At 42.1% G+C, this 27,477-nt stretch overlaps 2 protein-coding genes and 1 pseudogene across 4 annotated transcripts in view; 1 reads left to right on the forward strand and 2 right to left on the reverse strand.

Moving 5' to 3' along the window:
* Window positions 1-1,094: 1,094 nt before the first annotated feature.
* On the reverse strand, window positions 1,095-13,897 carry NOA1 (nitric oxide associated 1). Of its 2 annotated transcripts, XM_027600416.2 has the most exons (7): window positions 12,278-13,895; window positions 10,576-10,740; window positions 9,716-9,921; window positions 6,422-6,553; window positions 5,184-5,300; window positions 2,153-2,273; window positions 1,095-1,416 (listed from the first exon to the last, which is right to left on the reverse strand). In XM_027600416.2, exons 1-7 carry the CDS (start codon window positions 13,419-13,421, stop codon window positions 1,217-1,219), a joined length of 2,085 nt encoding a protein of 694 aa, XP_027456217.1. In that variant the 5' UTR covers window positions 13,422-13,895; the 3' UTR covers window positions 1,095-1,216. The 2 variants fall into 2 exon arrangements, with proteins under 2 accessions (XP_027456217.1, XP_027456218.1); XM_027600417.2 differs by lacking the exon at window positions 6,422-6,553 and having other exon boundaries at window positions 12,278-13,897.
* Window positions 13,898-14,047: 150 nt separating this feature from the next.
* POLR2B (RNA polymerase II subunit B) overlaps window positions 14,048-27,477 on the forward strand; it is a 45,624-nt gene continuing 32,194 nt past the window's right edge. Inside the window, exons 1-3 of one of the 2 annotated variants that reach the window (XM_027597929.1) lie at window positions 14,048-14,233; window positions 21,069-21,141; window positions 25,538-25,688. In XM_027597929.1, the coding sequence (XP_027453730.1) occupies window positions 14,215-14,233; window positions 21,069-21,141; window positions 25,538-25,688 (243 nt within the window). In that variant the 5' untranslated portion in view covers window positions 14,048-14,214. The remainder of the gene's footprint in view (window positions 14,234-21,068; window positions 21,142-25,537; window positions 25,689-27,477) is intronic. The other variant, XM_027597930.1, reaches the window with a different exon arrangement.
* Window positions 17,291-17,768, reverse strand: LOC113924312 (annotated as a pseudogene).

Here is a 27,477-nt window from a genome sequence, read left to right on the forward strand (position 1 = left end):
ACTCGATCCCAGGACCCTGGGATCATGACCTGAGCCGAAGGCAGACGCTTAACCATCTGAGCCACCCAGGCGCCTGTTGATAAAATGGTTCTAAGTGCTCTGATAACTGCAGAATAGGCTCTGGCTGTCACAAAGATATAACCTGAATCTTTTTAAGATTTTCAGGTAGGATTATGTAAGGTATCTACTTGATTCTCCAGTGTTCATTCTCCCCTAAGTAATAAAAACCCCAAATGGTCTCCATTTCCCCCAACATCTTTCAGCTCTGTTGTGGGTGGGTGTGACCATTGTGACTTGACCAATGGACGGTATGGAATGTGTGCAATTTCCAACATTTCCCCCTTCTCTGAAATAGGGAAACTGTGTGTTCTTACTCACTTTCCCTCTTGCCACTTGCTGGGAAGGGTTGACAACCTGAATCACCTTAGACCTAGAGAAGAAGCCACGGAATGTTCCACCAGTTGGATACTTGGATGATTATACGGAGCAGAGGAACCTATTCACTTCTATCTTACTTAAGCCAATGTATTTTGAACAAATTCATTTTTTGCCATTTTTTCATATGCCAACTGTTGTGTTGCTCTCTCAATTAGGCTGCAAATAAATGACGTCTGGTCTTTTTTTTTTTAAGTTTATTTTTTTGTAATCTCTATCCCCAACATGGGGCTCAAACTCATGACCCTGAGATCAAGAGTTGAATGCTTCTCTGACTGAGCCAGCTTGGTGCCCCAACAACTGTTTTTGTTGTTTTTTTTTTTAAAGATTTTATTTATTTATTTGACGGACAGAGACACAGCGAGAGAGGGAACACAAGCAGGGGGAATGGGAGAGGGAGAAGCAGGCTTCCCGCTAAGCAGGGAGCCCGATGTGGGGCTTGATCCCAGGACCCTGGGATCATGACCTGAGCGGAAGGCAGATGCTTAACAACAGAGCCACCCAGGTGCCCTCTAACTGGTCTTAATAAATAAGTAGTGCGAGAAACTTGAATGTGGCTGAACTCCTTTTTAGGTATATTTGGGTCGCAAATACATATCTTACAAAAAAATAACTTGTATTTACAAATTCAATACATTACAAACAGGCAGTCTTGGGTGGTTTAAAAAGGGTGGGAGCAAAGAGAGCTTTATTGTAGTTATATTTAATACAATTCAGTGTATGTAGTTATGTCTAATATAGTTAATATTCAGTGTGAACAAGATCAACTTCACCTATTTATCTATTTTTTCTTCTTCTGTAGATTGTACACAAGGGAAGGAGGCTTCTTGGTTTTATAGGCCACACTTCTCTTGAGGCGCTCTCCTTTGATGTTAACAATATGTGGCAAGAGAGGGGGCCGGACTGTCAGAACCGTTCCTTGAGGTGTGTAGCCTCGGAGATGCAGTCTGTCCTTACACTGAGGTGTTACTGCAACCCAACCTATGCAGGCATGCGACAGAACACAAAATGGTGTTAGCAACCATCTTATTAAAAACACCAAGCTCGGGCGCCTGGGTGGCTCAGTTGGTTAAGCGACTGCCTTCGGCTCAGGTCGTGATCCTGGAGTCCCGGGATCGAGTCCCACATCGGGCTCCCTGCTCAGCGGGGAGTCTGCTTCTCCCTCTGACCATCTTCCCTCTCGTGCTCTCTATCTCTCATTCTCTCTCTCTCAAATAAATAAAATCTTTAAAAAAACAAAACAAAACAAAACAAAAAACACCAAGCTCAAGCTCAAAATGGAGCACCAAAGGAGGTTACTGCTCTTTTTTGCCTTTTTTTTTTTTTTTAAGGATTTTATTTATTTGACAGAGAGAGACCGAACACAAGCAGGGGGAGTGGCAGGAAGAGGGAGAAGCAGGCTTCCCGCTGAGCAGGGAGCCCGATGCAGGCTTGATCCCAGGACTCTGGGATCATGACCTGAGCCGAAGGCAGACAATTAATGACCGAGCCACCCAGGTGTCCCTCTTTTGCTCTATTTTTAAAGAAAGCATGCAATGCATTTGTGAAAAGGTACAAATTTATTTTTACAGTAGGTTGCATTTAATGAATAAACTAGTACGTATTTCCTAAAATCCTCTCAGTTTATGTCAGTTAAATGCACATTTCTATAAAAATATACTGTAAATCAATAAGGCTACTTTATTCACCTTTTAAAAAGTGCCTGGTGTAAAATTACCTGCAGAGGAAAACTTGATGTCAGCCACTGCTTCAGATTCCCCAAGTCCTTCTTTTAATGTAATGTCTTCACCAACAAGAGGAGGAAATCCTGCCATTCGTTCTTCTCCACCCATTGGAACCTGCCATTGAGATAAATATTCTCAGCTACTGAAAACCCCAAATCATTTCTAGTTCAAATGAAAAGCATGGGAGAGCTCTGTAGGGAGATGAAGCCTATAGAGATCCCAGTGACAAAATCTGCATGTGAGCATGTGTCTGGTGGTAACCTCCTGATAGCAGCATCTTGTTTTATTAGTTTACACTATTTTTACAGCCCTCCATAAAGCTTTACAGAGTAATGTTTGGCAATTACGGTAACATCCCTCAAAATACCTTAGTTCTCATAGGCCCGGCTGGCCTCAAAGATTAATCCCTCCCTGCCTCATTACAAGTGAAGGGTACATGTATAATGGGTAAGGTTCAGCTTCTGCTTACAGATGTGTCCATGAATGGGAAGTAACTGGATAATTATTAATAGATCTCTCTGTGTTTAACATGAGGGACACAAGATAGATGTTATAATATGGTCCCTGCGCCCACAGTGGTCAGAAGGTGGAGATAACAGGTAGACAAATTACAAGGTAAGGAGTGTGATGGGAAGTGTCTATTAAGTACTATGGTTGTGGAGGAAGAAGTAATAAACACTGTTTTGGTCGAGGAAAACATTAATGAAGAAGCAGTATCTGAGCAGTATTTTGAGAAATAGGTTGAAGTTACTTACTGGAATGGTATTCTGGGTTAGCATATATATAGACAAAAAAACAGGAAAAAGGATGATGAGTTCAGGGAACTGTAGTTAACTGTATAGGACATATTACGTCTGTGTTATGAGTGTGTATTAGTAATGACGCTATCAGTTTGGACTTCTCAGTAATGTGGAACTACCAGGGAATTATAAGCAGGAAAAAGAATAGAGATAGGAATAAAAAAATACTGTGGCCTGCTTTGTATTTTTGAAAGATCTCTGTAGTGCAGGGTGTCTTAACTTTGGCACTATTGACATTTTAGGCTGAATAATTCTTTGGGGGGGGTGGTGGGGAGGCTGTCCTGTGCATTGTAGAATTTTTAGCAGCATCCCTGGCATCTACTCAGTATCCAAGTTGTGAAAAACAAAACTGTCTCCAGTCATTGTCAAAGGGCCCCTGGGGGCAAAAGTCAACCCTGGTTGAGAAGCACTGCCTTAGTGGCCGTGTAGGTATATGCGGGGTGGAGGTTGGAGGAGGGCAAAAGCTGGAAGCTAAGAAAATACTTCAGGATCTCAAAAACAGCCTACTGACATCAGATTACAGCCTGAATTGGGAGGCTGGATTCAGCGATAATTAGGAGGCAGGGCTGACTTTCATTTGGGAGGTAAGAAAACCAGGAGGCAAGAATGAGTCTCAGAGTAGCCCCCCAAACACGTTTCTGTTACAGTGGGAGAGAAGGCTGGGACTGTTGCTTTGGAAAGTATCAGTGATGTCCACTCTGAAAACTACACAGATGAGTGGGGGTAGAGAACCACAGAGTTCATTTTTGTGAGAGCCATATTAAACAAATTCAGGAAGTTTTCTTTCCTGTAAGTCTCCAGCTGTATTTCAACTCATGTATTATCGTTTTGCCTAAAAAGTGAGCAAATTTGACGGGACAACCAAAGGCTTTTAAGTGTAGAAAAATCAATAGATCCTATATTGCTGATTGCCTTTATATGCTCACCCACCCTGCAAATCCTACAAGTCTTTGGAATATTCACTTCAGGGCAATTATTTCAATGGAGTTTTAATTTCAGTCTGGCTTTCTTAGGAAATAAAGAAGCATTTACTTCTCAAGTTAGGTTTATCTTTAGCCTTTGAAGGGCAGGTATATATTTTGGGTTTTGGCTTATATTCAGTTGCATAAGCACTAATTAATACTAAATCACCTCTGCTGGATGCACCTGGTATTTTTGTAGATGTGTTCCATCATCATCATCATCATCATCATCATCATCATCATCATCATCACAAACACATAGGACTTACAGCAGTGCCCTGGAACTCAGTCCTCGCCACAACCTTGTGATGTAGGTACGACACAGTCACACAGCTTTGTGAAGTGGTGGAAAAGAGCATTTGGACCGTCTGGCTGTGGCGATCTTAAACACTGTACAGACACTGTACATTAACTGCGTGTGTGCAATGCCTTATTAAGCTGAAAACAGTTCCCACACAAAGCTGAAAACAGTATTTGGTGAACTTAGAACAATTTCAGTGACACATTAAGGACCAAACAGGGACTGCAGAGGACAGGAGGAGCACGAGAAGTATTGACTGTAAAAGAAGGAAGAAGCAGGACACTGAGTTTTGTTTTCTTTTGTTTTTTAAAGATGAAACTGTAGCATACTTAGAGGGGGAAGGAAGGAACTAGTAGAGCAGAAATAAAAAGCCAGGATAATCTGTAAGTGTCTGGGAGTAAGAATCTGGGAGGAGATCTTTTCCACTTGGACCAGGACTTCGTAGCCTTGGCCTTACGGACATTTTGGACCAGATAATTCATTGTGAGAGTCTTTCTTGTGCAACGCAGGATGTTCAGCATTATCCCTGGCCTCCGTCCACTGGATGCCAGTAATGCCCCCAGTTGTGAGAAAATGTGTGGCTTCTCTTCGCTCAGCATTAATCCAATACAACTTTCTGCAATGATGTGACTGCTAGGCAGTTGGAAAGTAGCTAGTGCAACTGAAAAGCTAAATTTTAGATTTAAATTGAAATAGCCACTTGTGGCTACGGTATTGGCCAGTGTAGTTTAGAGAAAACACAAGTCTGTAGCTATTCTAGGATCAGTCCAAACAACATCCCTTTTCTTATAGGGTCCACTTTACTTTATAGCCAAAATCCTCAAGCAGAACAGGTGAGGAGAGAGCTAGCTGATCATATAACAAAAATGGTAGGTCCAACAAAGGCTTTCTTAGCAGGGCTGTGGGACTGTCACAGTGTAGGTTAACCCAATTGTGCAATCTTCAAAGTGTGCTGCCTCACCTTGAGTAATGTATGACCGGCATGCTTCTGATACATAGTATCTGCCTTGTCAAAGGAAGTAATATGCACAGGGAGGAGGTTGGAAGCCACAACTGTAAACCAAGCCGACTGATTTCCCTTAAGAAAGGAAGAAAATAAGTTATTTTACAGACTGAAGAACTTGCAAAACCAACATATTACAAATTACAATCAATTACCATGCCCCTCAAAAAAAAACCAAGCTCCCTTTATAAATATATGGAGATGTAAATAAGTAGATTTAAAAGAAAAACATAAGGAGGGGTGCCTGGGTGGCTCAGTCGGTTAAAGCAGCTGACTCTTGATCTCAGGGTCATGAGTTCAAGCCCTGTGCTGGGCTCCATGCTGGGCATGAAGCCTACTTAAAAGAAAAAAAGAAAAAAAGTATATATATGGGAATATAAGTAAAAGGAAATGCTTTAATTGTGCCAGTATAAAGTTAGGTTTAACATTCTGTGGGCTTTAATGAAACATATAAGGGTTTTAAGTGTGTAAGTCTAAATTGCCAAAAAATTATGAGAAAACACAAAACCCAAGAAATATGCTATAGCGATGGCCTGCAAGTTACACTTACTGTTGCTGGATACATCCATGTTACATTTTCTTTTTCTCCTCACTTTGGGAAAACAGGGAGCAATTCTATAAATACTCTAAAATCACCAGAATGATGCTATGTAAATGAATATCAAACAAAAAAGCACATATGTAATGTATACATATCTTGGGATATAAACGGCGTGGGAGGGGCGCCTGGCTGGCTTGGTCAGTGAAGCATGTGACTCTTGATCAGGAGTTGTGAGTTCAAGCTCCACACTGGGTGTAGAGATGACTTAAAAATAAAAACTTAAAAAGTGTGGGATTTATTTAATACACACTAACCCTGTACCTAAAGGTTGGACCTATTTTTTTTTTAACCTATGATTTCCATGTGAAACAATACCACAGGATAGGGGCAGTATCTTTTCCTCATGCCAAGCTGTATGGGGCATTCAATATCCTAATGAAGATCTAGCTTTTGAGACATACTACTTGTTTTTCCTCCCCATTTCTTTTTCCCAAGTTTTTATTATGGACATTTTCAAACAAACAAACAAAAAAGTATCAACTTCCTAGTTGATACTAGTCATGAACTAGTTATCAACAATTTGCCAATCTCGTTCATAGATCTGCATCCTTAAAGTAATCCTAAGTCATTTTTTAACAGTACAGACTTTCCTTACCTGCAGAAAATCTAGGCGGCCTATGGCACCCAAAAACAGAACCATTCCTGGTTTAAGCACAAAAGTTCTTGGAACAATGGAATGTGTTGGCAAAACAATATTTACTTCTTTTTCTGTTAGAAGGTTTAAAATCTGTAAAGCGGAGGGCAGATATTTTAGAGAATTACTTTTACTGAAGATATGATATATTGTGATTTACCTTTAAGGTAAAGAGTGATAGGGACGCCTGGGTGGCTCAGTCATTAAGCGTCTGCCTTTGGCTCGGGTCATGATCTCAGGGTACTGGGATCGAATCCCACATTGGGCTCCCTGCTCAGTGGGAAATCTGCTTCTCCCTCTCCCACTCCCCCTGCTTGTGTTTCCTCTCTCGCTGTCCCACTGTCAAATAAATAAATAAAATCTTAAAAAAAAAAGTGATAACTTTTTTTTCCAGACTTCACAATAAACCAAAGTATGTCAGAATTTGCTGCACATAAAATTGCTACATTCTTTCTAAATCAATCAATTTATGGATGGCTCTACTCTTGTTTCACAACTTAATACTGAGCGAAACAACTTATATGGGAGTATAAGACTTTGTATGTCAGTAGCATCCCTCAAATGTCAAAATTGGTGTGAACTGAAAACACTGATGTGTCAATCCCAAAACAGCACATATGTTCTCTCCACCAAGGCTTCTAGGGACCAGTAGTTCTCAGGTAAAGGTAAGGCAATATGCCATCTGCTAGCCCAGTGGCAAGTATGCATGCATTAAATGCAAAATGGTCACCTCATTCTAGGAGCAGTTATAGAGCTTTGAAGAACCCTTTTCTGAAGTCTGGTCTTCAGTTTTCTTATTTCCCCCAAACACTCAGCAAAAAACGAGAGAGAAAGTTATGACTACTCTGGCTTCTAAGGATGAAGAGTTCCTAAAGAGAGTAACTAGAAAAGGCAAGCCAGGAAGCACAAGATTCTGGTAGGATTTAAGGAATCAAAATCTGATTAAAAAGAAATATTATGGGGCATCTGGCTGGCTCAGCTGGTAAAGTATGTGACTCTTGATCTCAGGGTTCTGAATTCGAGCCCCACACTGGGTGTAGAGATTACTTAAAAAAATAAAAAAAAAAAGTATTAGAGAAGGTAAAAAAGTGGATTAAAAAACTTTTATGAACTTGATTCTTAAGAAAAGTAACAAGGAGGGGTGCTTGGGTGGCCCAGTCAGTTAAGCATCTGACTTGGTTTCAGCTCAGGTCATGATCTCAGGGTTGTGGGACCGAACCCCACATTGGGCTCTGCACTAGGTGCAGAGTCTGCTTGAGATTCTTTCCCTCTCTCTCTCTCCTTCTGCCCCCCCTTGGTTTCTCTCTCAAATAAATAAAATCTTAAAAACAACAAAAAAAGAAAAATAACAAGGAAATAAAGAATACGTGAAACCTAGAAAGCCTCACAAGAAAATATGTAACAAGGGGCCACAAGTACTTTCTTCAGCATCTGTGTTTTAAAAAGCACATTAAAAGCCACCTGCAGTAGAACACTTTTAACCCTTTTTAGCAGAGACCCTAATTTATTTCTCAACAGAGTTCCTTGATGTGGTTTGGGAAAACACTGGTTTAAGGCATCTAATAAATGTATCATTAAACTGACACAGAAACAAACTGCCAGAGCCCTTTTAGATCTAAAAACTTAGGGTCTCATTTTGCTGGCTACAGTATTTAGCAAATTCTTGCTTTTCTATTTGACAAGAAGGTACAGATGACTAAAGTAACTGCTATCCTTGACTTGATTCTAAAAGGGAAGAATAAGTTGGTGAATGGTGAAGTTCAAGTGCTGGAACATTATTAGAAAGCAGTCCAGTTACTCTGAAGCTACAGATTGCTAAGGAAGAGACAGGACACAAGCAATTATTCTAGGAGTGCAAAAAAGTTAAAAATGTCTATATAATTCTATGACATGAGACACTAAATAGAGTATAATTCTGAGGCTGAAACTAAGTGATCCAGATAAGGCAAAGAGTGAAAAGAAGCTAAGACACCACTGTTGTTTAATAGGCATATACAGACATAATTAGGCAAATCAGAAACTTGCGTCAGTAACCAGATTCAAAGGAAACTGATTAATGGATCTGTTGTAAGGCTGTATCCTGGATGCATTCTTCAGTCAATCCGTGACTTGGATGATAATCAAAATTGCAAATGAATAAAAAGTTGTGAGATTTAATGAATGTGTAGGATATGGGCTTAATTTAATGAGATAAAAGAAAGTTGCCCAGAAGATTGTTAACTGGAGTAAAAAGACGTGTACGGGCAAGACAGGTGGAGTTAATCTTATTCTAAGTTGTGCTCATCTGAGGGCACTTACACAAGAAATTTAGTTCTTAGTGTCATATATATTTTTAAAGATTTTATTTGAGAGGGGGAGAGAGAGAGCGCGAGAGCACACACAAGCAGGGGGGAGGGGCAGAGGAAGAGAGAGAAGCAGACTCCCCGCTGAGCAGGGAGCCCAACAGACGCGGGGCTAGATCCCAGGGTCCTGGGATCATGACCTGAGCCGAAGGCAGATGCTTAACGAACTGAGCCACCCAGCCGCCCTTTAGTGTCATATTTTAAGGACAAAAACAAATAAGAAAATATTCTGAAAAGAGGCCTGAGTTGACAAAAAGCCTCTCAGAGAGAACAACTGCAAGAAACAAAGAGAAATCATCTGAATTATGTCAGCACAGTAAATGTTCATTGTTTGTTGGATGAACTAATGAAAGAGTAGAGTGAGGAAGAAATAAGATATTAAACTTAAAATAGTTCAAAGTCTAGCAAGGGAAACAGGCATTATGTTCATTCCATACAGGACCATTTGGAGGAACAATGGGTGCAAGTTACAGGGAGACTGTTCAGCTCCACACAAAGAGCAGGTCAAAGGCCAGATGGGTTACCACGGGAGACGAGGGGACACTACTTCAGCTGATGGTGAGTCACTCCTTATTTCAGTTCAAGCTGGACGGATATGTTTAGAGGGAATTCAAGCGTAGAATAGGTGGCCGGACTGAAGCGATAGTTGTTTTCTTCCAACCTCAAAATCTAGGATTTTATAAATGTCTCCCTAACGAAGATAACAACCACACTAACACAAAGAGGTTGTGAGCAGTGAAGCCTACCAAGCAGAATACAGATCTTGATGGCACATAGCTCACCCTGAACTGCTTCTATGAATGAATCAGAAGTGAGTCTAAAGTGAAAGGATACGCCTTTCCTGTGTTCTGCCAATGAAGATGGCACTCGCGCAACTGAAAGTTAATAGTTCCAGAAGACATCAAAAACATACACAATTTTCTTTTGTAATTCCAGGGGTGTCATGAAACCAGTGGGCATCTTTCACATCTTGCGGGGTCAATTCTACTCGTTTGGTGGATTTATCTGCAACCATAACAGGTTCATTTTCCATGTCAAAGGCAAGTGCATCAGCATCAAACTCAAAGGCAGCTTCATCTTTCCGTTCTTCTGAATACGAGAATGTTCTTCTAACTCTTCCTAGAACAAGTTATATTTAAGCCATTAGTCACTCCTTTGAAGCTTTTGATTTCAGACAGATAATTCTTATTCTCCTCACTTGCCTCAAAAACAAGTTACTTAGACTAACTATGGTATCTGGAAGAAAGACTACAATGATACCTTTGCCCTTTTTTTCAAAGGCAGTGGAGGTCAGACTCTTGCAATGGTCAAATATGTCACTAGCTGGGTACACTGGTCAAGGGGCTGGGTGGTTGGGGGAAAAGTGCTGGCAACCAAACTGTTTTCAGTGAAGGAAGGTTGAAAAAAATACCAAGGAGAGAGGGACAATCTAATATAAAGCTGCGGTATGGAGTCCACAACTTGTGCTGGTCTGCAAGGAGAGGATGCTGTTTCTCAGCGAAAATGCTTCCACCCCTGACAATGGCTAGGTGGAAGTTTTGCAGGTTTCCCTTCCTGGATTTCTCCAAGTATCTACTGTTTCAGTTTTCCTAGCACAGTTAACTCTGGGTTTCCAAACAGCAGCCTTGCCTCTCAAGGGCCTCTTTGTTCCAGAACAAGGAGAGTAGTCTCTCCCCACAAAAACTGGCTAGCCCTAGACAGCTGTATTTCAAGTTGTTCAACAAAAAATTTTAACATAGCCCCAACAAGAGTTCTCCTAGAGAAGATGCTTACCTACTACATAACCATGCTTTTTCAAGAGATTAAGTTGATTTTGTTCTTGCTGACTAAGATCTTCTTCACCTTCAGCTGCAGTTTTTTTAAGCCTTTTTTGTCTTTCAAACATCCTGTAAGGTGTTGGGTTGCAAATAGGAAACTTCAAAAGGTTTAATGTAGTACCTGAAATACCAAAGAGTAAATATGTTCTTATAAACATTGTACAAGAAGAGGGAATATGGGGAGGAAAACTAACATGTTTTCTTTTAAAGATTTTTAATTTATTTTTTAGAGAGAGAGGACGAGCAGAGAAGCAGACTCCCTGCTGAGCAGGGGACCAGATGCGGGACTCGATCCCAGGACCCTGGGATCATGACCTGAGCCGAAGGCAGAGGCTTAATGGACTAAGCCACCCAGGCGCCCTGGAAAACTAACATTTTTGAGGAGCTACACTGACTTGGGTACTGCGATTTACTTCACTTAACCTTCATGACAACCTGCTACAAGATCGTTCTTATTTTATAGATGAGGAAATAGGCTCAGAGATTGGCCCACAGACTCAACCTGGATTTGAATCCCAAATCTGCAGACCTGCTTTCTTTCCATTTTCACTGTACTACCATCCAGCATAAAAGCACTTCTGTATATAATTTAACCAAAGTCCTGGACAGAGAAGAAGAGCTTATCAAAGTTAAACACTGGTTTCAAAGGAACAAATAAGGCAGTTTTGCCAACTGTTAAATACCAACATGGTCACAGAAGGACCCATTTTGCAATTACAGATGTTTCTTAAAACCAAAGCTGAGGGAAGCCTGGGTAGCTCAGTGGGTTAAGCGTCTGCCTTCAGCTCAGGTCATGATCCCAGGCTCCTGGGATGGAGTCCTGAATCCGGCTCCTTGCTCAGCAGGGAGCCTGCTTCTCCCTCTACCTCCTGCTCCCCCTGCTTGTGCTCTCTCTCTGACTCCCCCTGCTTGTGCTCTCTCTCTGGCAAATAAATAAATAAAGGGGTGCCTGGGTGGCTCAGTCGGTTAAGCGTCTGCCTTCGGCTCAGGTCATGATCCCAGGGTCCTGGGATGGAGTCCCGCGTCGGGCTCCCTGCTTAGCAGGGAGTCTGCTTCTCCCTCTCCCTCTGCCTGCCACTCTGCCTACTTGTGCTCTCTACCTCTCTGTCAAATAAATAAAATCTTAAAAAAAAGCAAAACCCACAAAGTTGACTTTTTTTCTCAAAGCCACAAATCATATAGCATTAGTGATTATTCAAGTGTTAAATGTGTATAGTATACTGATCTTATGAATAAACTTAAGATATGAAGAGTAAGACCGAGGGGGTGGAAGTTTAGAAAGTAAAAGGAAAAAAAGAAAGTAAAAAGAACGACTTTCCAGAGAAACATACAAAGTAAAGCTACCAGGGAAACCTCCAAGAGAGCAGGAACTCTTGCTTTGTTTCCTGGTTCATCTACAGTGCCTAAAGAACAGTGACTGGAACACAGAAGTGCTCCATATATATGCCCATGAGAAAATGACTCTACCATGTACTAAATTTCCAAGTACTAACTAGGCTGACACAAAAGAGGCGTGACCAAAGTATGGAGAGAATTTTTAAACGGAAGGCTCCAGACAGCCCCCGGTGGACATTAAGGAAGGATATACGAGGTGCCTGGGCTGCAACCAGACTTTCAGCATCTCAGAAAAGGAAGGGAGCGGGCCTCCTAAGGCTCACCAGGCCAAGGGGAGATGGTGGCTCTGTCGATAGCCTCAGCGCCCTTGGCGACGCAGTAGTCGGATTCTAGGAGCGTGTTGAAGAGAGTGGACTTGCCAGCGTTGGTGGCGCCAACCAGGTACACGTCGCCGCGGTAACGCCAGGAGCGCTGAAGCGCTGTGATCAATTCTTCCACGCCATAGCCAGTCTTGGCGCTAATGAGCCGTACATCCCTGAGCACTGTGCGGGTCCTGGCGGAAGGAATCGAATTCTCCCTCCCGTCTTGCTGCGGGTCCTCGCCGGCGTGTTGTGGTCCTCGGTGGCCAGAGGGCCGCAGGAGCCCTGCGCGGGTACAGTCGTCCCACAGTCGTTCCCGGAGCCGCTGCAGGTAGCCGGACGCGTCCTGGGGCAGCAGGTCCACCTTGTTCCCCAGCACGATCAGCTGCCTGGGGCCCACCAGCGCGGGCAGGTCGGACAGCAGGGCGTCGGGCAGATCGAGCAGGTCCACCATGTAGAGCACCAGGGCGGGCCCCGGGCGACGCAGCGCAGCGCTCACCAGGTCCAGATACTGCTCGCGGCTCATCTGCACACGCAGGGCGCGCCGGTAGTGCACCAGCAGCCAGCAGCGCTGGCACACAGTTCGCGCCAGCCCGCCGTCAGTCTGCGCCGCTGCGCTGAGGAACTTCTCGCTGGGCAGGTAGCCGGGCACGCCGGGGTCCTGGCAGTGCAGCTCCGCTCCGCAGCCCGAGCAGTTCAGGCCGCTGGGCGGCACCGTCGGGTCCGGCTGTCCCACGACCAGGTGTAGCCGGCTCCTGGCCCGTACCTTCTGCTGCTGCCGTTCTTCCCGCCGCTGCTGCTTCTGTCGCTCCTCCTCCTCCTGCCGCTGCTGCAGCTTTCGCAGCTGCTTTTCGAGGATCGGTGCAGGCTCGGGCTCCGAGACGTACTCGGGGAACAGAAAATGCTCCTCCATGTCAATCCTCCCTTCGTAACCCCCAGTCGCCGTTGAGCCATGGGAAAGCCTATGTCCCAGGCCCGATGGGTGCTGGGAGGAGGAGGCGACCGCACATCTCTCGAAAAGCGACTCCCGAGAGACATGGCGCGCTACGGTGGGAGCTGATCCCCGTAGGAAGGGCCACAGTCGGCGGGTGAAGCGTGAAGGCAGCATGGAGAACGCAACCCCGGGCACGGCGGGGGCGGAGTCACAAGCGCGCAGGCGCACTGGGACCCGAGATGCGCGTTAAAATCCTGAGACTTAAGCCCGGGACTACTGGTGGGCTTTCATTTACCGGAAAGCGCACTTCGGCTTCTTTCGCGTCTAATCCTGTGAGTTCTCGCGATGAAGGATCTGAGGCCGGAGAACCCATTCAAAGCTACGTCAAAAGCGTCGGCGACATAGGCTGAGCTGGGTGGGCGGGAGAGGCTAATGGGGGTTTGTGTACTTTCAGGCTTCTTCAACGCGCCATCGCTGGCACAACTCGCTTTTAGTGAATCACATTTTTTAAAAGCTTCATGTTTTTAGTCTCTAGAAGTGCAAAAAAAAAAACCCCATCAAATGTCGCATACCCATGGCCTCAATTAATATCTTTTATTAATAAATCTTTCTGGTTTTTTTAGGTGTCATTATTTGTGCAACAATATTGAAAAAACAAAAAATTTAATTGGCGAGATCCTATCCTCCCTAGAGGAACACTCCTCGCTATCAGCCACCGGAGGCGGGGGGGGGGGGGGGGGTCTACGATTTGCGCGTGCGCAATTCTAACTCATCAAACCGTAGCCTCCCACTTGCGCAGGCGCAGATCTTACGTTAGCCGCTTTGTGGGTGGCCTTTGGCCTGAGAAGCAGAGCATTCTGGGAACGCCGGAGACGGAAATTACTTCTCTTCACGGTGCGGGTGTTGTAGGCTGCGGCGCGATTTTCTCTGATTCCAAGAGTTAGGAACTTGGGAACCGTTTGCCAATATGTATGACGCGGACGAGGGTAGGTAACTCCTCAGAATACTCCGCTACTACCTATCTAAGGAGGGAAAAGTGGGGAGCTGAACCAATTGAGGATTTGCGGCCTCCCCCTTACTCGCCGCTGAAGTGTTCCCAGTCGTGCCCCCAACATTCCCCAGGCTGGGAACGAAGCTGGGATTGTGAAAGATGGAGGGTGCAGGGAACCTTAGCATTAATGCTCCTGGTCAGGTGATTTTGTTCTCTCCACTTTCTGCTCCTGGCTGAGTCTGATACCGCCTTCCCGAATTGAAATGGCGTGCGGAGCAGTAAGACAGTTTCCGTTGTTTTGACTTTGAAGTAAAGGGCTCCTTTCTTGATTTCCCCCAAGGCCAGAGTGAATTTATTGAATAGTTGAATTGTTGAGTGTTAGCCTGTGCCAAGCATTGTGCTAGGTTTTACAGCCGGGTCAAAGAATCTAGTGTCTGTGTCGGGCGTTCCTTCATGCTGTCATATGTCTAAGTAAATTGTTTTAAAAGATGACCTTCAGGGCGCCTGGGTGGCTCAGTTGGCTAAGCGTCTGCCTTTGGCTCAGATCATGATCCCAGGGTCCCGGAATCGAGTCCCACATCGGGCTCCCTGCTCAGCAGGGAGTCTACTTCTCTCTGCCCCTCTACCCCTCCCCGGCTTGTACTCTTTCTCACTCTCCCTCTCCCTCAAATAAATAAAATCTTAAAAAAAAAAAAAGACCTTTAAATTTCGTCTCCCTACAGATGGAAGAGTTTTCAGGTGTTACGTATCCTATTGAGTAGGGCCAATATGTCTTTGTTTTTTCCTTTCACATGTAGAATTCTTAGTCGTGTCTAGTGTATATTCATTATGTATTTTTAATGCTGGGTCTTCCATTCTCCACAGCTACTATTTCAAACCACCTTTTTCTGATTCCCAGTCTTGTGGCCACCTCTCACGTTTCTCCTTATTCCCAGGCCACTCCATGGAGAAAAAGAAGAAAAAACGTAAACTCTACTGTTTAAACTTCTCTGTCTCCTATCTTGAGTCTGGAAATTTGTTAGCATCATTAGATTTCTTAACTCTTATCTCAGAAAAAAAGTTAAAAGTTTTCTTAGCTTAACTTTTTGAGTGGGTAGAATATTCTCATGGCTCACAAGGTAGAAAATATTAAAATGTTAAAGCATAAGGTTTTATTCTTGTCCACCATCTGTGTAGAGTGAGCCTCCTCCACAGTAAGTTACCTCTGTTCTTAGGTTCTCTCTCGAGTGCTTTATGCATATTCAAGCAAATAGAAATGGGATTCTGTTTTCCATCCTTTTACAGAAAAAAGATAACACACTTTTCTGCACTTTTATTTATATATATATATTTATATTTAGGAGATTTTCATGAGCACCTCATTTTTTTCACACCTACCTAGTTTGTATGGATGTACCTTAAGTAGTGTTTTATTGATGGGTATTTGGGTTATACCCAGTATTTTTCTGGTTCAAATAGTGCTGTTATTAATTATCTTGTACATGTCATTTTGTCCAGTGCAGGTATGTCTGTAGGAGAAATTCCTAGATATAGAATTGTCAGCTCAAATGATATACATGTTTAACATTTTGCAGATGGTGCTAAGTGACCTTTATAGTGACTATACTAGTTTATATTCTTTTTTTTGTTAAGATTTTATTTATCTGAGAGATAGAGCACAAGTGGGGAGGAGAGGGAAAAGCAGGCTCCCCACGAGTGGGAAGCCTGATATGGGGCTCGATCCCAGGACCCCGCATCATGACCTGAGCTGAAGGTAGACAGTCAACCGACTGAGCCACCCAGGCACCCCAGTATATTCTCATTAGCAATGTATAATAATCCTGTGGAAAGAGAGTTAAAGTTACTTCTCTTATCAAGTCTGTTCCAGCATTGAGTCTACATTCCATTCCTGCCTGTGTCCTTTGATATCTTTTTTTTGTTTTTGTTTTTTATTTTTTTTATTTTTATTTTTATTTTTTTAAAGGTTTTATTTATTTATGAGAGAGAGAGAGAGCATGAGAGGGGAGAGGGTCAGAGGGAGAAGCAGACTCCCTGCCGAGCAGGGAGCCCAATGCGGGACTCGATCCCAGGACTCCAGGATCATGACCTGAGCCGAAGGCAGTCACTTAACCAACTGAGCCAGCCAGGCGCCCCAATTTTTTGTTTTTGTTTTTTAAAGATTTTATTTATTTGAGACAATGAGAGAGAGAGAGAGAGCACATGAGACGGGGGAGGGTCAGAGGGAGAAGCAGACTCCCTGTCGAGCAGGGAGCCTGATGCGGGACTCGATCCAGGGACTCCAGGATCATGACCTGAGCCAAAGGCAGTTGCTTAACCAACTGAGCCACCCAGGCGCCCTTTTTTTTTTTTTTTTTTTTTGAGATTTTATTTATGTATTTGAGAGGCAGAGACAGAGATAGCGACAGAGAGCATGAGTAGGGAGGAGAGGGAGAAGCAGGCTCTCCACGGAGTGGGGAGCCCTACTTGGGGGTCGATCCCAGGATCCTGGGATCATGACCTGAGTCGAACATAGATGCTTAACCGACTGAGCCACTGAGGCACCCCTCTTTTTTTTTTTTTTAAAGATTTTATTTATTTGAGAGAGCACAAGCATGAGTTGGGGGGGAGAAGTACACTCCCCGCTGAGCGGGGAGCCAAACGTGGGGCTCGATCCAGGACCCCAAGATCATGACCTGAGCTGAAGGCATGTGCTTAACTGAGCCACCCAGGTGCCCCGTTTTGATAGCTTTATTAGATATGCCCTCATCAGTTTTTCAGACACTCCTCTTCACCAGGCTTCTTTTTCTATTGGAAATACTAGATCTCTTGTCCTCAAAAAAACAAGTTAAACCCTTTGTTGTTGTTAAACTTTACTTTTTCTTCCAGTATTTAGCCTTTCTCCTTTTATTCACAGCTAGGCTTCTTAAAAAAAAATAGGCTCTTTGTTGTTTCCAATTCCTATTTTCCAGTTTCTCCTCAACCTATTATAATCTAATTGTGTTTTAGCCACTACATTAAAACAGCTCTTTTTTTTTTTAAACAGTCTTCAGGTCTTTTATTTTCTTTACATTTATCATGCAATGAATTCATAGGGAATGGGTTCCAGCAGTTCAGGCTCCTTTCCATTGGTTCTCACAAAGTATGCTTCTCTGGGTAGGGCATGCTGGTGCTTCATTTGAACCCAAGTACCTTTCTCTTTGGCTTCCTTCTTTTTCTGATCATTTTCCTTCATACACTTCAGGAAGCTATCTCGGCTCTTTGAGTGTTTAATGTGCTCAATGCGTACATTAATTCTCTTGGCAAGAATCTTGCCCTTGTTTGTTTACAACAATGCCAACAGCATGCTGAGTAACATTGTAGACTCTTCGAGTTTTGCCATGGTAACATTTGTGGGGCGTTCCTTTTTGAACAGTGCCCATTCCCTTGATGTCCACAGTATCACCTTTCTTATAGATTCTCATGTATGAGGCTAAAGGAACAACTCCAAGTTTTCTAAAAGGCCTAGAGAACATATAGCGAGTACCTCTCCTCGTTCTGTTTGTGTTGGTCATTGGGCGAATTACTGGAAGATGTGGTTCTGGACGAAAGGTAAAACAGCTCTTAATAAGAATGTCAGTCACTTCGGGCGCCTGGGTGGCTCAGTTGATTAGGTGACTGCTTTCAGCCCACGTCATGATCCCAGAGTCCCACGATCGAGTCCCACATCAGGCTCCCAGCTCAGCAGGGAGTCTGCTTCTCCCTCTGACCCTCTCTCCTCCCATGCTCTCTCTCTCAAATAAATAAGTAAAATCTTAAAAAAAAAAAAAAAAAGAATGTTAGTCACTTCTCAATTGATAAATCAGAGGGACATTTTTCAAACCTTATCCAGACCCTGTGGTATTCAACATTGTTGATTACTTCCTCTTGGAAACTCACTCCTTCCTTCTGCCACATAACTCTCATGTAATTCTTACCTGTCTGACATTTCTTCTCGTTCTCTTTTATTCATATTATTTCTGGAGGATTCCATCTCTTCTCCATGGCTTCAGGTACCATTAGTATGTGGATGACTTCGAATTTATATTTCCAGTCCAGATGTCTTACATATCTAACTGCCACTGGACAACTTCACTTGGATGTACTCTAAGCTACTCAAACTTGTCACTGCCCAGACTGAGCTATTTTCCTTTACTCATCCACCTTCCTAATCTGCTTTGTCCTGTGTTCTCCATCTCAGTGAGTGGTATCCCCCCTTGTGTTGTTGAAGCCAGAAGCCTGGGCATCATTCTTGATTCCTCTCTTCTGCCCCCATTATCTAATAAGCCACCAAGTCCTGAGGGTTCTGTCTCCTAAATATGTCAAATCTGGTCAGTTGTCTGTCACCTCTGCCACAATTTTTAGTTCAGGCCACGACCATCTGTTATCTAGATTACTTCTCCAGATTCTCAACTGGTTTGTGTGCTCCAGGTTTCTTTCCTTTCCATTCACTGTCTATACTGTGGCCATAGTGATCTTTCAGAAATGAAAATCTGATCTAGCCACACCCTTGTTAAAATCGTAGTGTGGTTCCTCAAAGCTCTATTGGTAAAGACCAGTCTCTTTAACCACTCCAACTTCACACTCCATGCTTCAGCTACATTAGCCTTCTTTCATTCCTTCAGTAGCTTTCATTTTGGAGTCTTTTGTGCAAATTGTTTTTTCTTTTTGGAAGACTACTTTCTCTACCCCTCCCATCCTCACCTTTTGCTTTTGCCTGGTTTACTCCTATTTATTCATACATGAGCTCTCTGCTCAGCTCAGCTTTTGGGAAGTCTACCCTAACCTCCTCAGGTCTTGGTTAGGACTGCCAGTTCACGTTCTTTTTCCTCTTAATTGACTTCATCTTGTTTGTATCCCTCCAGTAGGTGATAATCTCCCTGAGGATACAGCCATCTTTTATCTTATTGAAGGTTGTGTCTCCAATGCCTGGGATATAGTAAATACATTCAACAAATATTTGATGTATGGGAATGGATGAATGAGTAAATGAGTCTCCTTTGTGGACTCATTTTTTTTCACATGACTCGAATAGAGGTATTCCTTAATATCCTGCCTTCAGTCTTCTCTGTGGAAGCTCTCTGTATTCTACCAACCACTTGTTAATGATTCTCAGCTATTTGTAATTTAGACCCCTTATTTGAGTTTTATATTTATATCCAGTTGTTTATTGCAGGTATTTAAAGGGATAAATGATTCACAAGTGTACCTAAAGCTAACCTCCTCATTTCTCTCTTTTTCCCACCTTCTTGCTTCTCTATGTGGCTGTGATATTAACCTCTAATCTGTCATCAAAGCTAGATATCTCTGAGCTATTTTAGATACATTTGTCTTTCTTACCGCCCCCATGTATAGTAATCAGTAATTCCAATTTGTTCAAGCAGAGTTTATTATATAATTTGTTTTGAACATGTATTAAATTTTGGATTGAAAGCTCTTAAGTTTTACAGGTTATATAAGTTAGAATATAAAACAAAAATACAGCACAATTCTCTTTTACATAAGATGATGAGACCAATAGCAGAGGACCAGTGCACTCTGATTTTTCAAATCCCCTATTGTTCAGATTACTATTGCTGCGTAACTACCCTAAAATTTGGCTGCTTAAAAATTAATGTGTTCAGGGGCGCCTGGGTGGCTCAGTTGGTTAAGCGACTGCCTTCGGCTCAGGTCATGATCCTGGAGTCCCGGGATCGAGTCCCGCATCGGGCTCCCTGCTCAGCAGGGAGTCTGCTTCTCCCTCTGACCCTCTTCCCTCTCATGCTCTCTATCTCTCATTCTCTCTCTCTCAAATAAATAAATAAAATCTTAAAAAAAAAATTAAAAAAAATTAATGTGTTCATGGATTCGGTGGGTTAGGAATTTGGATAGAGCATAGTAGGAATGACTTGTTTGCTCCGTGATGTCAGTGGTTCAATGCAAAGACTCAAAGTTTGGGTGTTGACAGCTGGGGCCTTGATGATCTAGAGTGTTTATTACTCAGACGTCTGGCACCTAGCCTAGCAGGACTCAAGGACCAGGATTGACGGGAGCATCTATAAGTGTCCTCTCCATATGATTTGGGCTTCCTTGTACTATACAAGCCTTAGAGTAGTAGGACTTAACTAATGGCCACTCAGAGTTCCAGAAGCACGTTTGAGTAAACAAGGTGGAATTGCATTGCCTTTTCTTACCTAGCTTTTTAAGTCATGTAGTATGGCTTCAGCTGCTTTGTTTTTGTTATGGCAGTGTCAGAGACCCACCCAGATTTAAGGGGAGGAAAAATAGACCCCTGTATCTTGATGGTAGGCATATCAAGATGACATTATAAAAGAGCACGTGAAATGGAAGCTATAGTTGTGGCCATCTTCGGAAAATACAGTCTGTCATACCTTTACCTGTATTAAATGTTGCTGTAATAAACCACTGTACCTTAAGGTATTGCCCAGCTATTGGAACCCTTCTCTGGCTTTACTTCCTTACCCTAATCTTTCACTCCAGTCTCTGAAGAGGACTACATGCTTGCTCCTAGTTATCATAGTTAGCTATTAATGAGAATTGCATGGACTTTCTGCAGAAGATGGAATATTAACAAATTCACACAACTTACACTGAACCTTTGTAATGTATATTGGGAGAATACCTATGTGACGTAGACCTTTGTATACATAGATGTGTACCTGTGTATATTGTAACATGTTAGTAATAATTCAATTAAGTGAAAGTTTAGAAAAGTGGGGTAAAAGGATTGCTTTTTATTTAACAGAGTAAATATGTTTCTGCTACTTCAAATCATAGCAAGATGTTCGCTACTAGCATTTTATTGCACACGGGTACAATAATTTTGGTTTTTGCAGACATGCAATATGATGAAGATGATGATGAAATCACCCCAGACTTGTGGCAAGAAGCGTGCTGGATTGTAATCAGGTAACTTTTGAGATCAAACTTAGTAAGCCTTAAAAGGCACAATAACCTATAAAGGGATTTCTTGCTTATTCTGTTCTTGAAAATTAGATGTTTATATGAATATGCTACATGAGAACTGGTTTCTCTATTTATATATTTAACTTGAACTTTTAAAGTATTTCAGACTTAAGTAAAGTTACACAAAGAATTCATATATACATTTCACTCAGGTTCCCTAGATGTTAACCTTACATACTTTCTTTGCCCTTTTTTTCCCTTTCTCTGCATATTTTTTTCCTGAGACATTTGAGAGTAAGTTGCAGACCTAAGAATATTTTTACATAATCATAAGTCATCAAAATCAGAAAATTGATATTAATACAATAATTTAATCTACAGATCTTACCCAAATTTTGCCAGTTGTCCCACTAATGTTGTTCATAGCAACGTACGTTTTTTTCTCATCCTGGATCCAACCTAGGATTACATATTGCATTTAGTTTTTTGTCTCCTGTAATTTACAACAGTTCCTCAGTTTTCCTCTTTTTTTTTTTTTTTTGACCTTGGCATTTTTGGAGAATACAGGCCAGTTGCTTTTTAGAGTGCCCCTCAGTTTGGGTTTTTCTGATGTTTCCTCATAATTAGATTCAAATGATTACTTTTGGGAGCAGTGATGTTCTCTCTGCAGTCTATCAGGAGGCACATGATGCCCATTTTTTTCCATTACTGGTGTTAATTTGATTTTTGGGTTTTCTTATTATTTTAAATGGATAAAGTTACATTAGGTTGTATTTCAGTCGAAATTCCCATCCAATTCTAAGTGTAATTAAAATGTAACAAAACTCAGAAGCCTTACATGTAGGTAAGAAAAGTAACTTTTTAAGTGAAGTAACATCTTGCTGTGTTAGGATATAAAATGCTACAACTCTGCTCTCTTATCAAATTGACAATTGCTGTCTGTATAGTAACGGAATGATGTCTTTTTGAGCCCCTTCATCTCCAAGATGCACGTCCTCTTGGTTGACAGTCTCTTCCTTTTCAAAGAACATATGCTTCCAACATTGTACCAGTTATATTTGGAGTATAACTGAACCTTCTTGAACCTTGTTTTATTAAAAATGTATTGAGGTTTTGAGATGTAGATGTATATTTTTACTACTAAACATGGGCTATAAAAACTTCGTATTAAGGGGTGCCTGGGTGGCTCAGTCGTTAAGCGTCTGCCTTTGGCTCAGGTCATGATCCCAGAGTCCTGGGATCGAGCCCCGCATCGGGCTCCCTGCTCCGCGGGAAGCCTGCTTCTCCCCCCCCCACTTCCCCTGCTTGTGTTCCCTCTCTCTGCTGTCTCTCTCTGTCAAATAAATAAATAAAATCTTGGGGTGGGGGGAAAACTTTGTATTAAGACATTTGTATCTTCTATGATCTTTGAGTATTAAACACCAAGGGGCGTCTTACCAGGAAAAATTAACTAGGTAGATATTCTGTGGGTATGCCTTATTCTACAATATCCAGGGAGAAAGAATATTTTGATCTTAAAGAACTGTTTTCAACATATGTGATTGGTTGTTCAAGGTAAACTATTGTGAATAGTCACCCTGTTTAACATTTATTACAAAATATTTGATTTTTTTTTTTCAGTTTTATACCTTATTTGACAATCAGTGATTAGTTCTCATCCACATTAACTGTCTGTAGATTTTTGAAAGTGGTGACAGGTACATAGGTAACCAGTGTGTAGAGCTTGTTTGGTGAATCTTCATCCTCATTACGTTTTCTGGACAACTGCACATGGACACAGTACGGAACATTCCTTATTCCTTTGGCCCAGACAGCTTTGTTGAGCCTGGTGTCAGTGCGCACATCTGGAGTTCCCATCTCCTTCATGGCAAATTTCCGGATCTCTTTGAGTGCCTGAGGGGCACACTTCTTGAAACCCACTCCATGGATGTGTTTGTGAATGTTGGTGTATTCTCTGGTCACTACCTCGTTGATGGCAGAACAACTCTTCTTCTTCTCGCCACCCTTCTTCACGGGAGCCATTCTGCCGGGCCCTGGTTAGAAAAACAAAATATTTGATTTTTATATTTTAATTGACTATAGGTGCTTTGTCTATTGTGAGATGATGCTTTGTTTTTTTTTTTTCACTTTTTAACATCAGAGTGATTTTTTTTCCCAAGCATTGTGACTGTGATGTTACTTAATATTATCAGGGACTTCAGTAAGATGACTTCTGGTAAAATAATCAAAATAGATATAAATATGAGATATTTATATAGTTTAGGTATGTAAAGAACAACTTTTTTTCCCCAAAGATTTATTTATTAGAGCACGTGCTTGTGCCTGCACATGTGAGCGGGGGGAAGGGCAGAGGGAGAAGGAGAGAAACAGACTCCTTGCTGAGCATGGAGCCCCACATGGGGCTCCATCCCAACACACTGAGATCATGACTTGAGCTAAAATCAGGTTGGATGCTTAACTGACTGAGCCACCAGGCGCCCCAAGGATAGCATTCTAATGAAGCCGTGTTCTAATGATTTTGGGAAGTCTTCCTGGGGGAATGAAACTTATCCATAGTTTTGTGAAGATTTTTTTTTGTTGAAGATTTTTCGTTGTTAATTGTCTGTAAAAACCATTGTTACTTAAATTACAGACAGTGCCTTTTTCCATGTGTTTCTTACATATCAGTGGTGGACTCAAATGGTTGTGAGAAATTTCTTTCCTGTTAGCTCACAGTCTCTGCTGAAGGAAATTGCCCTATCCATTCTTCCGGCTGTACCTTATACAAGGATGATTGTGTGCTCTGTTCTCTGCCATAGGACCTAACTTCTAATATTGATGTCCACAATTGATTGAATCAGGGTGAGATCCTGACCCAAAGCCAGCCAGTTAACTGCTGGTGAACTGTGAAGTGACCTGGTGATGCCAAAATGGGAGACTGGTGATTAGTTGGGCTTTGCATGTTGCCTCAGAAAATTGATGTGAGAGTAAAGGAGTTGGGGAGCAGAAGCTAAGAAAGTGTCATAGATACAAGATGCAGGGGTCACAAGGTGAAGGAATTGAGACATGGGGGTGTGCTCATGGGACATTTCCTGAGGACTGAGGAGATAATCCAGTCCTTAGGGTTGTGGTAGATCTCAGAGCTCTTACAGTCTCACTGAAGCCCAGCTATACAACTGTTTCTGGATGGTGGTGAGGAGTGAGATTGCTCTTGTATTTACATCTTCTTGTACCTTTATAATATATATTCTTCTCCCTTCCCTCATGTGAACAAGAGTCTGTTCCTTGTAAACCGTATGTCTCTTTTTTAGATTCTTCATTCTTCTTTAGGGCTTCATTATATGATTTCTGTGTCTATTGGTAACTCCCATCTCTTACCCATACTTCATTTTTTATCATCATTTGATGAGTATTTTCACTTGAATGACTTACTCTCATCCCACCTTTAACATATACAAATTAGAACTAATCTTAAACCTAAAATTGAAGTTTTTATACCTTCCATATTTTAGTCATGGGTATCATCATCTTCTCTGTTACTCAAATTAGAGTTCTTTTATCTTTGACTATACGTTTTCTTTAGTTTAAGATTTATTTATTTTAGAGAGTGCGGCAAGCATGGTGGGGAGGGGCAGAGGGAGAGAGAATTTCTTTTTTTTTAAAGATTTTATTTATTTCATAGAGACACAGCGAAAGAGGGAACACAAGCAGGGGGAGTGGGAGTGGGAGAAGCAGGCTTCCCACTGAGCAGGGAGCCCGATGTGGGGCTCGATCCTAGGACCCTGGGATCATGACTTGAGCCGAAGGCAGTCGCTTAATGATTAAGCCACCCAGGCGCCCCAGGAGAGAGAATTTTAAGCAGACTCCTCGCTGACTGCAGACCCTCACCTGGGGCTCAATCTCATCATGCTGAGATTACGACCCGAGCCGAAACCAAGAGTCAGACACTTAATTGACTGTGCCACTCAAGTATCCACATTTTCTTTAGTTTGAAGAAATGTTTCAAAGGGGTTGGATGAAGGGCGCCTGGCTGGCTCAGTCAGAGGAGTATGCAGCTCTTGATCTTGGGGTCATGAGTTTGAGCCCCATGTGGACTGTAGAGATTACTTAAATAAATAAATAAAACTTAAAGAGGTTGGATAAAACTTATAAAGGACATTTATATTAGTGCTTCCTTATAGTTTTTTTGTTGTGCTTTAATTATTTTACCCATAAGTCTTGTTTCCTGAAACTTAAATTCTACAAAGAAACCTGGTCTCACCCTGTTTTTGGATAACTCAGAGTATCTCTGTAATGATGGGCTTATAGTGGTTGGTATTTAACAATTGATTATTTGTTGGATTTAATTATAATGAAAATGAGGAAATATGCTAGAAAATCACTGACTTGTAACTGGTTATAAACTCCAATATTTTCCCAGTTCCTATTTTGATGAGAAAGGCTTGGTCAGACAACAGCTGGATTCTTTTGATGAGTTTATTCAGATGTCTGTTCAAAGAATTGTGGAAGATGCTCCACCCATAGACCTACAAGCCGAAGCTCAGCATGCTAGCGGAGAAGTTGAAGAACCGGTAAGATGGTTATTCTAATAAAGTAACATATGTGAAAGAAGAGTTTTGATTTGAAACGTCAGTCCTTTTCTCACCTGGCCTAAAGGTAAAAGAAAAAAAAGTAGGTGTTTTTAGCAGGGTACTTACAGCATCTTTTATCTTACAGTTCCTGATTTATTTATTTTTTTTAAAGATTTTATTTTTTTATTTGAGAGAGAGAGTGTGTGTGCATGAGAGGGGGGAGGGTCAGAGGGAGAAGCAGACTCCCCGCCGAGCAGGGAGCCTGATGTGGGACTCGATCCGGGACTCCAGGATCATGACCCCAGCCAAAGGCAGTCGCTTAACCAACTGAGCCACCCAGGCGCCCCCCTGATTTATTCTTACTAATGAAGAGATGCATTTTTGCAAGTAATCCAAAACCCTAATCCTTATTCAGATAGTAGGGTTTTAGTAGTTGGAGAGAGGGAACTTAGAAATACGATGAACTAGTAGGAGAAGCAAGCCACAAATAGTCATATTGCTTCAGAAAGCCTCCCTTTTTTCTTTCGCAATAAGTAATCATGAAAGAAAATGTATTTGAAGGACTTTTCTCCTTATCTTTTGTAAGGAATACATTATTATAACAATATAGGAGATAATTAAAGAAAATCACCCAAACATACCAGCTGTTTTAGTTTTTCTAAGTTCCTTACAGTCTTTGTTCACACATGTCTGTGTTCTTAGCATTGTTAAAATCATAGCAAGGGTATAGTTTTATAATCTGGTTTTACATGAGTGATTGTAAAGAAGTATATAGTCTAAAGTAATAGCTGTCCCTAGTTTTTGAGAAGAGAGATGGAGAAACTGAAAAACAAAATGAGTCAGGGAAAGCCCCAGTTCAGTCCTTTTTTTTATTTCTAGTAAGTTCAGTCCTTTTCTGTAGCTAATCTCCTAAGGGCTGATCTAATCTCATTCTGATTCGAGATGCTGCATAGACTTTCGCTCTTAACAAAAATAATCAGCTCTTCTGGCATTGTGCTGGAAAAATGGTTGTTTTTTTTTTTTTTTAATGGCATTTTCTCTTCCTCGTATTTGCAAAACAAAAGAGATAATAAGGGCGCCTGGGTGGCTCAGATGGTCGGCTCAGGTCATAATCCCAGGGCCCTGGGATCGAGTCCCGCATCGGGCTCCTTGCTCAGCAGGGAATCTGCTTCTCCCTCTCCCTCTGCCTCTCCCCCTACTTGTTCTCTTTCTTTCTCTCTCACAAATGAATAAATAAAATCTTTAAAAAAAAAAACAAAAGAGATAATAATATAACAGACTCAAAGTGCCACTACTATTAAGTACAATCGAGGAAGAGATCTGAAGCTGTAGTATCAGAACTTGGTGGAGGGGCGCCTGGGTGGCTCAGTCGTTAAGCGTCTGCCTTTGGCTCTGGTCATGATCCCAGGGTCCTGGGATCGAGCCCTGCATCAGGCTCCCTGCTCCACAGGAAGCCTGCGTCTCCCTCTCCCACTCCCCCTGCTTGTGTTTTCTCTCTGGCTGTGTCTCTGTCAAATAAATAAAATCTTTAAAAAAAGAAAAGAACTTGGTGGAAAAGATGGGGGGAGACTTAAGCTGACCATGAAGGGCAGGGTAGGACTTGTCCTAGTAGAGAAAAGATACTTAGGGGGTTCAGCAAGAAAATACTTGGTATTATTTGGCTTGGGGATGGAATGACCACAATAGTCAGTGTGTGATTTTTGGCTTGACCTGTTTTTGATAGGTGTTAGTGGAAGTTAAGATAGAATGAAATTGTCACAGGCTGTGGATGTCATTAGGAATTGTTGAA

Source organism: Zalophus californianus, chromosome 2 (genome assembly GCF_009762305.2).
Source record: "Zalophus californianus isolate mZalCal1 chromosome 2, mZalCal1.pri.v2, whole genome shotgun sequence".
Classification (NCBI taxonomy): domain Eukaryota; kingdom Metazoa; phylum Chordata; class Mammalia; order Carnivora; family Otariidae; genus Zalophus; species Zalophus californianus.

Bases quoted from the DNA above. Each gene is read 5' to 3' on its own strand.
- NOA1 (XM_027600416.2), bottom strand. From the start codon at position 13,421: ATGCTGCCTTCACGCTTCACCCGCCGACTGTGGCCCTTCCTACGGGGA. The intron at 6,554-9,715 runs GTATGTTTTTGA...TCCGCTTTACAG, and splicing joins GAATTACAAAAGAAAATTGT to ATTTTAAACCTTCTAACAGA. The intron at 1,417-2,152 runs GTAATTTTACAC...ATGCCTGCATAG, and splicing joins CATCAAGTTTTCCTCTGCAG to GTTGGGTTGCAGTAACACCT.